The following is a 15,561-nucleotide window of genomic DNA, read 5'->3' on the forward strand; positions in this document are numbered from 1 at the left end:
TTCTCCTCTGACCAGACGAAACCAGTAGTTCAATACCAGACTGCAGCAAAGTCAGATTGTGCAGAAGAATCATCTGTTTCCTGTGGTCTTGTCCTGGTGCTCCTCTGAGACAAGGTCTTTACAGGGGATCTGTATCTGGGCTCTAGTTGTCCTGGTCTCCGCTGTCTTTCAGGGATGTAGAGGTCCTTTCTAGGTGCTGATCCACCATCTGGTCTGGATACGTACTGGATCCGGGTGACTGCAGTGACCCTCTGATCTGGATACAGACTGGATCTGGTGACCTCGGAATAAGAGAGAAACAGACAAATATTAGCGCAGATGCCATTCTTCTAATGATGTAGCAAGTACATCGGGTGTTATGTGAAGTGTTCCCGGTTCCGGTTTACCTAATTAATGCAGCCTAAAAATCCTTTAACGGATTTGGATATTAAAAGCATATTAGTATGTTAAGTGTAAGCCAGGTTAAAGAGATGGGTCTTTAATCTAGATTTAAACTGCAAGAGTGTGTCTGCCTCCCGAACAATGTTAGGTAGCTTATTCCAGAGTTTAGGCGCCAAATAGGAAAAGGATCTACCTCCCGCAGTTGATTTTGATATTCTAGGTATTATCAAATTGCCTGAGTTTTGAGAACGTAGCGGACGTAGAGGAGTATAATGTAAAAGGAGCTCATTCAGATACTGAGGTGCTAAACCATTCAGGACTTTATAGACATTATTAAGTATCTTAATTTTCATGTATTTGCAAGCTGATAATTCCGGGGGGTTAATGTTTAAGCTCTTGTATATTCAATTAATTTGAGAGCAGGAACCCCCATAAGGAACCATAACTCCAAAGATAAATTGTGTTCAAAAAACTCAAGTAACCTGCCAAAGTGGTCCTCCCTGAAATGCTGTAATGCTACAATTAATCCCTGAAGATGAATGTAGTTAATAATAACCCATTATGATTAATTATGTTTATCTCACTTTGAGCTAATTTGTGCTTTGAGCTTTTAAGCATCCTGGTCTTTACGTATCCCCGCCCGTGATGTCTCACCGATCCATTGGACTGATTACACACGTGTTTCAGAGCGTGGTCACGCTAAAGGCGTTCCCATATCGTTTCTACGCAGTTCAAGTTCCTGAAGGGGATACTAAACTCTACACTATCTGTACTACTCATCGCATGTCTTTGACCACTAAGTCAAAATACAAGCATAATACATAATAAAAGCAAAATACAATATCTTTTTATTTAAAAAAATAGCCAACCAAATAACAGTGATATGAGCAAAGAACTATTATTATCTGCAGATTTTGCACACACAAAATTTTTTTACACAATTGGAAAAGTCACTGCATCTTAAATATTTGTTGTAAGTTAATAATTATTTCTCTCTCTCTCTCTCTCTCTCTCTGTCTCTCTCTCTCTCTCTCTCTGTCTCTCTCTCTCTCTCTCTCTCTGTCTCTCTCTCTCTCTCTCTCTCTGTCTCACTCTCTCTCTCTCTCTCTCTCTCTCTCTGTCTCTCAGTGTCGTTGACTGTGGTGGTTCCTGATGATCCTATAGAGGCTCATGTGGGATCCACAGTGATTCTTCCCTGCTGGATCTCTCCTCCTGAGAACGCTGGAGCTCTGGAGATCCGCTGGTACCGTCAGGATCAGTTCAACAACCCTGTTCTCCTCTATAATCATGGGAAGATCCAGGACATCCAGGAGGAATCGTACAGGAACCGAAGCTCTCTGACTCTGCGGTCAGATCAGTCTGGTGGACTGAAGGATGGAGATGTCTCTCTACAGCTGGAGAAACTTGGAGTACAAGATGATGGTTCATTTCAATGTTATGTGAGCGGAGAAAATTCATATGACAGTGAAGAGGTGACTCTCAAAATCTCTGGTGAGCAAGCATCTGCACCTCATTAAAGCCATAGTTCAGTCAAACATGAAAATTTTCTGCATCATAATGAGGACTATGATTGAGGACATTCGTAATGACACTCGCTGGGGATGCCTACTGGTCAAAACACACAACAAAACCTCAGGCCAAAACATGCTTAAAAACAAAATGCAAATGTTTTATTGAAAGTATAATATATATATATATATATATATATATATATATATATATATATATATATATATATATATATATATTAGGGGTGTAATGGTACGCAAAAATCACGGATAGGTACGTACCTCGGTTTTAAAGTCACGGTTCGGTTCATTTTCGGTACAGTAAGGGAAAGAAATGCAAACATTAAACTGCAGGTTGTTTATTACTATAAACTTTTTTTAAACAATTTGTTTACACATTTTTAAACACTTTTTAATAAAATATAATAAAATATATATAAAATAAAAAAAGAATAAGAAATAAAATACTACTGCAAAGTTCTCCACTAAATAAAATACTCTCAGTCTCAATCCAATATCACATAATAAAATATAATGAAAAATTTAAAGAAATACTACAGTGCAGCATTACCAATCACAGCTTGTAGGCCTGCTCATATTTAAAAAAAATATATATGTAACTTTTCCAATGTGTAAAGTGCAGCATCAACAGTTTCAGTTTTTAGACCTGCTCAGATTTTGTTATTTGCGTTGGCCCGATCAGAATTAAGAGCAAAGGTCTGTTTAAGATTGTTAAAAGGAATTCTGTAGGATTGTGTGACTGGAGTAATGATGTCAAAAAAATTGTTTGAAAGTCAGCTTTGATTGTCCCTAATAAACTGTTTAACTGCTCCCCCAAGTGGATATTAAATTATGTTGTGGGATAATTAAATATATTCTTAATAAACTACAAACATAAAATGATATACTTTTATTTTGTCCTCACATTCTTTCTTGTAAGTCCTCACTCACAGTGGCACAACTGAATGAGAGGCTCATTATGCATCTCATTATGCATCTCATTATGCATCTCATTATGCAGCTCATTATGCAGCTCATTATGCAGGGCTTTGTCTTCTCAGGTGTAAATCACAATGATATTCATGATAGTTGATGCCTACTCGCATATGACTTTTACCAACAAAAAGTGTCTTAGAAAATTTAAATCAATATATTGTTTTCTGTGAGTGAGTAAACAAGATGATTTTCACATAATTTCACATAATTATAATTCAAATAAATTCTAGGCTAAAAGCTCCAGTTCTCAAAAATCCCGGGAACCATTGTTCTTTATGTGTTTTATGGGCTTATTCAAGTGATTTAACATTTTTAGTTTTTCACTAAACCACACATAACATTTTTTTTTCTTAAAAATACAATCATCGTGTATATACATATTATTATAGCCCAGTTTGTGCTGATTACAGTAAGATTAGACTTTACCCATTTAGATATTTATAAGAAACTGAAAAAAGCACAAATGTCAGGGCAAGACAAAACTTCTCCAGGCCCCAAAAATACCCTTAGACTCCACAGGGTTAAATGGTTTTGGGATGTGACCTAAAGATAACGACGAGTTAATGATATTGAGAAGCGGTTCTTCGGCTACAGGTAACAACTCTTTCAGTAATTTAGTGGGTACAGGATCTAATAAACATGTTGTTGGTTTAGACGCTGTATAATCTACATTTTTATTGTATTTCTGATGTTATCTATTTTATCAGTGAAGAAATTCATAAAGTCATTACTATTTAATTGTGAGGGAATATTTAGATTGAGTGGCATCTGTTCATTTGTTAATCTAGCCACTGTGATAAATAAAATCCTTGGATTGTGTTGGTTTGTTGATATGCTCGTCCCTGGCAGTTTTTAGGGCCTGTCTATAGCTGGACATACTGTTTTTCCACACAATTCTAAAAACTCCCAAGATTTTACAATGTCTGTAAACAATAGTTACAAAAAATAAAAATCATAACAATAATAAAATAAAAACCTTAACTTTCTATTTTAGCCATTCTATTAACTATAAATAACTATTTGTCAACTAGCAGTCATAGTATTAGTAGACTGTCTGATTAATATCTGCAAACACTTAATTTTGATGAACCTTCTGCTGACTATTTAAGTAACTTTTTGCAAGTACATGTCAACTTATTCTACTAGCCCTAACCAGTCTATTAAACAGTCAACTAACACAAGCAAAGTCTGTTGTCTCAGTCACAATGCAGTCATCTAATGTGCATGTTGAAGTGTTTCAAGACTCTGGAAAGACATTCAAAGTTCAGAACACAATTAGTGTGTAAGATAATATACTTACTGTATGAAAGCTAGTTTTCGTGTCTGGAGAAGATCTGAGCATCTGTCTCTCCTCTCTTCAGCTTCAGGATCCACTCCTGTCCTGTCTCCAAAGTCTCTAGATGATGGGCGTGTGAACATCAGCTGCAGGTCCAGCGGCTGGTATCCAGAGCCCAGTGTCTCCTGGACGTCAGATGAAGGAAGGGTTCTCCGTCCTGGAGGAACGTCTCACACTCGTGGAGCAGATGAGATGATATCTACCCACAGCTGGACGACCGTCTCTCTCTCAGACGCTCAACTGGTCTCATGTTCAGTCTCTCTCAGAACTGGAGAATTAAAAGAAGGAAAACTGAACATACAGGGCATCGTGTCTTCAGGTTAGAGAACATGGATATTTGTAGACACCACAAACAAAGTGATCATATTGGCTTGAATGCTTGGCCTGCAATCATTTGTATTAGTTTTTCTTTTCCTGTGACCTTAACTGAAGGTTTTCCATCGTTTTAAGCAAATTTAATTGATATATAAATATAATTTATTAAAAATAAATCAGCATACACTCTTAAATGCCTGTGACTTTTTATTCCGCTCCACCAATGAATGATTTTCTTTGATGTCATCAGTCTCTCTTACTTACTTTACCATCCAATCAATAGAATCAAAGCAAATCACATACAGTGTTTCAGAAGAAATGGGTTGCAAACAGCATTTTTAATGTTTAAAAAAATATGTTTCTACTTAATGTAATTGATTTATGTTTTTGAAGGTGTTTAGATCGTCTGGTTTCTGTTTATTTTATTTTATTTTATTTTTTTAGGTCCATGGAAGGCTCTCTTCCTCACTTTTCTCATCTATGCTCTTCTGAGTTCAGTTGGGTTCATTCTTTACAAATACAGAGAGAAACTAAGAGGTGCAATCTAGCTTAAACAATTAAAATTATTATATCTTCAGATGTTTTTTATGCAGGTATTTTATGCTTAATTGTTGTTGTTTTTTTTCAGGGAAGAAAACAGTAAATAAAAGTAAGTAAACTACATGTGCATCATTTTAACATCCAAAATGTATTAAACATATGAATATACTTATTTTTTCCTCATCTGTAAGTTGCTATGGATAATGTCTTCTGCTAAATTATTATATGTAAATGTAAATGAATCAGCTTAACTTTACATTTATTGTGGTTGTTTAAGTTGTGTATTTTTGTTAATAAATTGGTAATTAAACCCTCAAAATGAAATTCAAAAATGAAGTTTGTGAGGAGGAAACTATGAAGAGATTGACAAAAAAGGTACTCTTTATCTTTGCAATGTGTTTATAATGGAAGCTGCTGAATGCACTTCCAATAATAATAACTGTATATGCTCACAATTACTGCTGTAGTTTTCTTTCTATAAAACCTTACATTATTTGTTTTTGTTTTTTTATGAGCAAATTCAGAAGAACCAAAGAAAGACCAAGGTATGACATCATCTCAGTTATATACTCATATACAGTATTTGTAAAGCTTGTTCATTCCACCCTGTACATCTTTTTCACTTTGCTTCTTGAAAACATAAAAAATAAGAAAAAAAACACATAACTAAAGTATAATTTTGCTTCACAGTTTAAAGACAAAATACTCTAATTATGCAGAGCAATAATCTACTGAATAATAGTATGATATCATAATAAACAGTTTTAATATTCTAAGGTAAAATAGGATGCTTTTGTGTTTAAGCCATGAAAAAATGCTGCATGTAAGATTAAAAGCAAACCACTGCCTTTTGTTTCTTATTTAAAATAAACTAAAAAAAAATTATGTTTTTATGCCAGTTAATGCACAAAATAGATGAACATTACGAGCAGTGTGATGCTTGTATCAGACAAACCCAAAACTGAAACAAGTTATTGGCAGAATGACCTGACAGTACTTCAACACAAATGAGCTGGAGTGCAGGGGTTATTGGAGAAACCATTTCAGAAATGACCTTTGACTCATATTTTAACTCAGATAATGGTTAACATCAAAATGAAATTATGCCTGAAAGGGTTACCTTTACTGTGGTTTACAGAGTTTACAGAGTCTGGAGTATTTATGAAGCAGATTAATAATTAACTTTTCCTTTGAAATGTTCTCTCATTTTAGACTGTGAGGGGGGAACTCTGGAGAACAAGAAAAAAGAAGGTATTTGAAGATGCTTAATCTTAAAATCTTTAATCCTCCTGTTTAGTTAGCTTGAGGAAGGAAGCTGCGCAAAGACAAAGATATTCCAATTTTGCATTTCATTAGAAGAAGAAGAAGATCCATACAAAACACAGGGAAACACAAGAAGAATGCACAAAGACAATACAATAACCAGCAAGGACTAAACAGAAACAGGGAGTACTTATACAAAAGCAAGAGAGGGACTAATGACTAAATGAACATGGCATAGGTGAACAGAATGAACTAATCAAGGGAACTAAGGAAAACTAGGTCACGAAACAGGAGAACAGACACAAGGTCCATATGGTGACAGTACTCCCCCAGATCTTGTGCCATAACAAGTGTTCCTGTAGCTCAACTGGTAGAGCATTGGGTTAGCAAGCAAGAAGAAGATCCATACAAAACACAGGGAAACACAAGAAGAGTGATTAAACCCTTAAAATTAAATTATCTTATTTCAGTTTGTGAGGATGAAACTATGGACAGACTGACAAAAGAAGGTATTTAAAGAAGTTGCATTCACATAGTGTGAATATAAACACTTTATATAAGCAATGCACTTCCAGTACATACCAATAATTGTATATAGTCACAATTACTGCTGTAGTTTTCTTTCTATAAAACCTTACATTATTTGTTTTTGTTTTTTTATGAGCAAATTCAGAAGAACCAAAGAAAGAACCAGGTATGACATCATCTCAGTTATATACTCATATACAGTATTTGTAAAGCTTGTTCATTCCACCCTGTACATCTTTTTACTTTGCTTCTTGAAAACATAAAAAAGTATAATTATACTAAAGTATAATTTTGCTTCATAGTTTGAAGACAAAATACTCAACAATCTACTGAATAATAGCATGATATCATAATAAACAGTTTTAATATTCTAAGGTAAAATAGCATGGTTTTGTGTTTAAGCCATGAAAAATGCTGCATACAAGAGTAAAAGCAAACCACTGCTTTTTGTTTCTTATTTAAAGAAGACTAAACTAAAGAAATGTGTTTTTATGCCAGTTAATGCACAAAATAGATGAACATTACGAGCAGTGTGATGCTTGTATCAGACAAACCCAAAACTGAAACAAGTTATTGGCAGAATGACCTGACAGTACTTTAACACAAATGAGCTGGAGTGCAGGGGTTATTGGAGGAACCATTTCAGAAATGACTTTTGACTCATATTTTAACTCAGATAATGGTTAACATCAAAATGAAATTATGCCTGAAAGGGTTACCTTTACTGTGGTTTACAGAGTTTACAGAGTCTGGAGTATTTATGAAGCAGATTAATAATTAACTTTTCCTTTGAAATTTTCTCTCATTTTAGACTGTGAGGAGGGAACTCTGGAGAAATGGAGAAAAGAAGGTATTTTAAGATGTTTAATCCTCAAATGTTTAATCCTCCTGTTTAGTTAGCTATACTTACAGAAACTGTAACTGCAGAAGTTGTCATGCTCTTGAGGAAGGAAGCTGCACAAAGACAAAGATATTCCAATTTTGCATTTCATTAGAAGAAGAAGATCCATACAAAACACAGGGAAACACAAGAAGAATGCACAAAGACAATACAATAAACAGCAAGGACTAAACAGAAATGGGGGGTACTTATACGAAAGCAAGAGAGGGACTAATGACTAAATTAACATGGCATAGGTGAACAGAATGAACTAATCAAGGGAACTAAGGAAAACTAGGTCACGAAACAGGAGAACAGACACAAGGTCCATATGGTGTCAGTACTCCCCCAGATCTTGTGCCATAACAAGTGTTCCTGTAGCTCAACTGGTAGAGCATTGCGTTAGCAAGCAAGCGATCACAAGGTTGGGGATTTGATTCCCCGGGAACACAGGATAGGTAAAAATTGATAGCCTGAATGCACTGTAAGTCGCTTTGGATAAAAGCGTCTGCTAAATGTATAAATTTAAAATTTCTGTGGAGAGACAGAGGGACTTAGGAGCAGAACAAAGAAGTGAAGTTTGGATGGTAAGCGCAGGATAGGGGAACAACTTCCATGGTCATGTCTGGGCAGGCAGACAGTTCAGATGATGACAGAAGAATTGGTATGTCAGAAACATGGTGTGAGGGTTGTACCCACTTAAAATATTCCCCCTTCCTAATGCCTGCTTTGCTCTTTTACATCACCTCATCACATACACACCAACACATGAGTCAGTAGTTGTGGAACTCAGCAATGAATTTTGTCAAGGCTGTTTTATTCACTTAAACATCGGATGAAGTTATTATTTTCTCTTTAATACAGATGACGCCAATCTACTTTTAGATAATTCCGCTATATTAGCAATAATAACATTACCTGCTTGAGGGAATGGGTTGACAGGTGTTCATAACAAAACCCACCCAATTGCTATTCAAAACTAGCCCAAACTAACTGTGTTTAGAGGGGTCCCTGTGTAAATATCGCATTCTGGGGGCTAAAATACACTTACTCCCAATTAGATGGGGAAACCACAAACTTGGCAACACTATGATGGATAGTAATGTCTACAATGGACACAAGTGTTGTTGCGGCAGCAACAGTTTTCTTTGGTTTCATAGCAAGAACAATTATAGATAAATGGTTTCATTCTCATAATTTCATATCTTTCATAAACTATTTTATCAACAAAAAAAAGCATCTTGTATTCCAGTGGAAGCAAGAAGATCTGTTTTTCTGTACTTAGAGTTAAGTTTATCTGACAGTATTTATTTTTATTTTTTGGTAGTGTAGAATTTCATATCCCAGATATTCAAGTTATTAGACTTTTGGGCTCCACTGTATTGTTTTTTATTTTACAAACTGTTGCACTGTGTTGTATACCAGAACTTATGTGAATATAATTAAATATGGGTAATTAACAATGCATAAATGTTTATATAATATATTGATGTCATTTGTAGAGGTCCTCAATTACAGCTTGTAGTTTTACTTTCTCTAAAATCTCAAATTGTTTTTCATTTTAGTTGTGGAAGACATCAATATAGAGGAACTGAGGAAACATGCAGGTGTGGCGATATCTCATTTTTATGTCGATAGATTATACAGTATATACATGCACATCTACATAGAGTTTAAGAGGATAAATAACTGTTGCTCATGTGTTTTTCCTCACAGTTGAGATCACTATTGACCGTAAGCATTCACATCCACGTCTGATTGTTTCTGAGGACTCTAAAATGGTGAAGGATCCTCCAGGATATAAACACACTCTAGAGGTATTTCCATATCCATTACATGCTTTTGGAGCCCAAAGATTCTCCTCTGGTCGTCACTATTGGGAAGTAGAGCTGAAACAAGCAAATTCACCTCCTAAAAACTTTTGGATAATTGGTGTGGAAGAGAGAAATTTGACTAAAAGAAAAAGGTTCTTGTGTTCAGACGGTCCTCGTGGCTTTTACACCAACACTGATCCACCAGTTAAACTCTCTCTGACACCGAGACCTGAACGACTGGGAGTTCTGTTAGATTATGATCACGGTCAGCTCTCATTTTACAACGTCACAGAGAGAAAACATCTCCTGACCATCAGCAGCCGATTCTCTGGATCAGTCGTTCCTCTCTTCAATCCTGGTGTTGGTGATCAGAGCTTGCTTACAATCCTGGATCTTCCAAAACCAGTAGAACCAGCTGAACCCAGTCCTTTACTGAGTAACATGGTAGCTGTAGAAACAGCTGTAAAGGCCAGTGATAATCCAGAAACTGAAGAACCAGTCGAATCCAGTCCTTTACTGAGTAACACTGTAGCTGTAGAATCAGCTGTAGAATTAGATGTAAAGTCCAGTGATAATCCATAAACTGTAGGATCAGCTGTAGAGACCAGACAGTCTTTAACAACAGCTCAGAAAGCCTGACTGACTAATTCAGTTTAAACAAATGGGTGAATGTACAATAAAATAACATCTTACATTAACAAACTACAAAAGATTTATTAAGATGTAGCATGGTGCTGGGAACATCAAGCTCATGGGATTGTTTCCCAGTAATCATGTGTACTTTTAAAACATACAACTTGAACACAGCATCATCAGTTCAACCAAAAGTCAATATATGACAACTTCAGATGATGTCATCCAGTCTTACAACATCACCAAGACTACAAATATGAATCCATACACACTATAATAAATAAAAGTGGACTTCAAATAAAGTTTTAAGATACAAATTTGTTTTAGAAGATCAGCTTGATTAGAAAAACAAAGTCTCAACACAAGATGCCAAGACAGAACTATAGGAAAAAACATGAACCAACACCATCAGCTATAAAATGATCTATCATGGACACAAACAAATAAAAATCTCCTCCAGACACTCATCCAGGTATTTGAGGCTGCAGCTTGTTTCACGTCTCACATCACACACCACATCGCTCTCGCTCGCGCTCGCATCATTTAAATGCAACTTCTGTCGTCTTGTACCTCAGTTATTGACTGTATTTACTGTAAAATAAACCAGAGGACCGTTAATAGCAATATTGTTGAAGTGTTTGTCCTGTTGCTATAGAACAATTGTTTTGTATACTGTCATGGATTTAAGATAATAAAAATCTAAGATTTTAAAACATTTTCTCATTTCCTCTCTTCAATCCTGGAGCAGGTGATAAGAGTCCGCTTAAGATCACGGATTATCCCAAACCTGTAGAACCAGCTGAATCCAGTCAACATTTACTGACTAATGACAGCTCAGACACCTGACAGACCAATGCAATTAGTTACTTCCTCTTCTTTCTTGAGCAAAGCATCATTACACATCAGAGTTTGAGTGGAAAAACCACAAGATGACTGACAAAAAACAGAAACACCAACACACAAAGACAAATTGCTGGAAATATGCAGGCTTCCACCTGATCAGTTGAGATCTCTACTCAAGCATTTTATATTTTCTTCCTGAATCTTTGTTCACGAATCCTGTCCTTGGTCTTCTGCCTGCTCGCCTCCAGAGGTTGCCTTCTGATTACGATGGCAGTCTGTGTCTCTGGAGTTCAGTTCCAGTCAGTCCTGTTTGTTTCGCATTCATCCTGTGTTTTAATTCTAGCCTGGTGTTATGGCCCATAACCATTTTAAGACTCGTTAATTCAAACAATTAAAGGACACAGGCAGAACATATTAAAATAATCACAACACCTGATGTGAATTTCAAGATGCCTCTATTTAAGTCATTTACGAAGTTCAACTCAAACATTCAGAAAATTATGCACAACAATGCACAAAGAAAATTTATTAACATTCTAATGTATAATAATAAATAAACAAAACATGAACTGATAAGTAAGTAAACTACCTGCTACTGATAAGTAAGAAAGTATATCATATATTAAAACACACAATTACAAGTTAGTGACAGTGACATTCAGCCAAGTATGGTGACCCATGCTCAGAATTCGTGCTCTGCATTTAACCCATCCGAAGTGCACACACAGCAGTGAACACACACACACACACTGTGAACACACACACGGAGCAGTGTTCATCATTTATGCTGCGGCACCTGGGGAGCAGTTGGGGTTCAATCGTGATATTGCCGACCCGAAACTCAAACCCACAACCCTAGGGTTAGGAGTCAAACTCTCTAACCACTAGGCCACAACTTCCAGAAGTCGTGTTAAACCTAAGCATTAAGAAAAGCTAACAAAACAGCCTTAACGGATGGATGAGAGAGACACTTGCGAGAAAAATGGGAAGCTGAGCAACAGAGAGAGAACGCCATTGCCATCTCAGAGCCTTTTATCCAGGATCCCAGATGACGTCACGTGATTCTCGTGTAAGAATTCCCCAACAACGCCACCTACAAGCTCATAAAATATATGTCATACAGGTATATCTAGTTCAAACGTCTGTAAAAACAAACTCCAATGCATTAAACGTTGGTTATTGTTTTTCATTCGGGTCAGGAAGACTAAGGGGTTGTGATCTGTGTAGATAATCAACGAATACGAAACAGAACCCACATAAACTTCAATATGTTGAAGAGCAAAGACAAGAGCTAGTGCCTCCTTCCCACTGGTGGAGTAACGTCACGGATGTTTATTACATTTTCATGAAAAATAGCAAATGGGATGCTCCATACCAGTTTAATCTCACTGGAGAAGTACAGCTCCCTTAACAGTGTCACTTGCGTCAACAGCAAGCAAGAACGGAGATTAAAAATCAGGAACAGAAAATATAGGAGAATTGATCGGAAGCGCTTTGATCTTTTCAGAACTTACTTGACACAAAAAAGAAGATTACTTCTTTTTGCAACTGAGCACGCTTCTCATGATTCACCCTATATGCGTGCTGTTTATTGGCAATAAATCGCCAACATCAATATCATGTTCTATCAGAGAAGTAAGAGAAGGAACGTCAGAAAATAAATTACTTTATGTCAGCATGTTTGGTAACAGTCAAATGAGAAAGAAACAAGTCAAGATTTTGAATTATCTCAGAATTGTTCAGTCTGCCAGTCTCAGTCTTCCTCCTCAAATGTAGTCAAGACAGTGGCACTATCAGAAACAGGTCAAAGTTTCAGCACTGGACAGCGCCCAACACTTAGAATAAAGCACAATAGTCAAGTGGACTTTGACACAACAGACCACATTCTCAACACAGACTCCAAACCAACGAGCAGAAGTGACGGAGTGTGAGATACCTGCCCAAAGACGCTGTTCAGCAGGTTAGTGTACACCTTGTTCAATGCATCCATGCTTGATTTCTTGCTTTTCATCACATACGCTGTCATGTGGACGGACGATTCTAATATTAGAATTTAAGAAGAAGAATTTAAGTGAACACAGTTGGTTCTCATTGTGAGACTAGTTATCTTAGTTTCCTGACCCATCTGTAGGTGGTGCGCTCTGTGTCATTCATCATGTGTTAATAAGAGACAATCAGAGTGTTGTGAATATCAATTAATAAAAGTCATACATTTGTATAGTATAATGAATAACATACTTTGACTCTCACAAACACGCAAGTTTTTTTATATTTAGTTCTTTTGCTATATAAAATGATCCATATTTTGATTTAAAACTCTGAAGAGCGTCAGTAACCTATAGCTTTTTTATTTACAAGAAACACAGAATAAATGCCTTCCTAACCCTATGTGAGGATGAGATCCACCAGATAAACATCAAAATTACATTTCTGGGTAAACTATACTTTTAATTATAAACAGTATATAACTACTATTTACAATTACTGCAAAGAAAATTCTGCTATTTTTACAAAGTGTAAACAAAAACTATAATTATTTATTATCATAGTAACATTTTTATCACAGAAACAAAAAAATATGGGTACAGAAAGTATTCAGACCCCCTCAATTTTTTCACTCTTTGTTATATTGTAGCCATTTAAATTCATTTTTTTCCTCATTAATGTACACACTGCACCCCATATTGACAGAAAACAGAATTGTTTACATTTTTACAGATTTATTAAAAGAGAAAAACTGAAATATCACATGGTCCTAAGTATTCAAACCCTTTGCTGTGACACTCATATATTGATTTTGAATTGAATTGAATTGAATTGACACTCATATATTTAACTCAGGTGCTGTCAATTTCTTCTGATCATCCTTGAGATGGTTCTACACCTTCATCTTAGTCCAGCTGTGTTTGATTATACTGATTGGACTTCAGCTATCTATATAAGAGCTTACAGCTCACAGTGCATGTCACAGCAAATGAGAAGCATGAGGTCAAAGGAACTGCCTGAAGAGAATCCCTGGAGTTTGCTAAAAAACACCTGAAGGACTCCAAGATGGTGAGAAATAAGATTCTCTGGTCTGATGAGACCAAGATAGAACTTTTTGCCCTTAATTCTAAGCGTTATGTGTGGAGAAACCAGGCACTGCTCATCAATACAGTCCCAACAGTGAAGCATGGTGGTAGCAGCATCATGCTGTGGGGTGTTTCAGCTGCAGGGACAGGACGACTGGTTGCAATCGAGGGAAAGATGAATGTGGTCAAGTACAGGGATATTCTGGACAAAAACCTTCTCCAGAGTGCTCAGGACCTCAGACTGGGCCGGAGGTTCACCTTCCAACAAGACAATGACCCTAAGCACACAGCTAAAATAATGAAGGAGTGGCTTCACAACAACTCTGTGAATGTTCTTGAATGGCCCAGCCAGAGCCCTGACTTAAACCCAATTGAGCATCTCTGGAGAGACCTGAAAATGGCTGTCCACCAACATCCAACCTGACAGAACTGAGGATCCACAAATCCTGGTGTGAAAAACTTGTTGCATATTTACCAAAAAGACTCATGGCTGTATTAGATCAAAAAGTGCTTTTACTAAACACTGAGCAAAGGGTCTGAATACTTAGTACCATGTGATATCTGTTTTTCTTTTTTTATAAATCTGCAAAAAATGTCAACAATTGTGTTTTTCTGTCAATATGGGGTGGTGTGTGTACATTAATGAGGAAAAAAAAATAACTTATATGATTTTAGCAAATGGTTGCAATATAACAAACAGTGAAAAATTTAAGAGAGTCTCAATACTTTCCATACCCACTGTATGTGTATATATATATATATATTAAAGGAATGGCCTCATTGATTAATTTTGCCCCGGGGTCCCAGTTAATAGGTTCGCCTTCTTGGTTGTTAAAGAAAAGGTTCACCCAAAATTGAAAATTTCGTCATTAATCACTTACCCTCATGTCATTCCAAACCCGTGAAGCCTTCGTTCATCTTCAGATATTTGTGATGAAATCCCAGAGCTTTCTGACCCCTGTATAGACAGCAAGGGAACTATCACGTTCAAGGCACAGAAAGGCAGTAAATAATCCATGTGACTTCAGTAGTTCTACCGTAATGTTATGAAGCTACGAGAATACTTTTGTGCACAAAGAAAATAAAAATAACAACTTTGTTCAACAGTTTCTTCTCTTCCCCATCAGTTTTCACCGCGTGTGATGCCGGGGACATTACTGTCGACTTGATTGCACAGAAACTATAGGAAGAAAGCTGAGCTGAGCTGGAAAATGATTTCACTGAAACGATGAACTGCCATTGAAAGGAACATTTACTGTTTCCCATTGTCCTGTTTTACAGCTGCTTTACAGCTAAATGTATTTTTGTTTGAATTATTGACACACTATTTTCCTGCTTTTAAAGCTGCTTTGAAACAATCTGTGTTGTATGACGTGCTATTAAAATAAAGGTGACTTAACTTGATTTGTGAGATACCTGTCCAAAGATGCTGTTCAGCTGGTTGGTCTACACC

General features: G+C 36.4%; 1 protein-coding gene across 3 annotated transcripts in view; it reads left to right on the forward strand.

The window, feature by feature from the left end:
- Positions 1–10,902, forward strand: part of LOC113093125 (butyrophilin-like protein 8) — a 32,442-nt gene extending 21,540 nt beyond the window's left edge. The window contains exons 3-13 of one of the 3 annotated variants that reach the window (XM_026258960.1): positions 1,510–1,872; positions 4,247–4,540; positions 4,981–5,073; positions 5,165–5,185; positions 5,592–5,621; positions 6,289–6,327; positions 6,810–6,848; positions 7,013–7,033; positions 7,679–7,717; positions 9,313–9,354; positions 9,464–10,902. In XM_026258960.1, the coding sequence (XP_026114745.1) occupies positions 1,510–1,872; positions 4,247–4,540; positions 4,981–5,073; positions 5,165–5,185; positions 5,592–5,621; positions 6,289–6,327; positions 6,810–6,848; positions 7,013–7,033; positions 7,679–7,717; positions 9,313–9,354; positions 9,464–10,143 (1,661 nt within the window). In that variant the 3' untranslated portion in view covers positions 10,144–10,902. Of the gene's footprint in view, positions 1–1,509; positions 1,873–4,246; positions 4,541–4,980; positions 5,074–5,164; positions 5,186–5,591; positions 5,622–6,288; positions 6,328–6,809; positions 6,849–7,003; positions 7,034–7,678; positions 7,718–9,312; positions 9,355–9,463 lie in introns of all 3 variants that reach the window. The other 2 variants (XM_026258961.1, XM_026258963.1) reach the window with 2 other exon arrangements.
- The last annotated feature ends 4,659 nt before the right edge of the window (positions 10,903–15,561 follow it).

Source organism: Carassius auratus, unplaced genomic scaffold (genome assembly GCF_003368295.1).
Source record: "Carassius auratus strain Wakin unplaced genomic scaffold, ASM336829v1 scaf_tig00214896, whole genome shotgun sequence".
Taxonomy (NCBI): domain Eukaryota; kingdom Metazoa; phylum Chordata; class Actinopteri; order Cypriniformes; family Cyprinidae; genus Carassius; species Carassius auratus.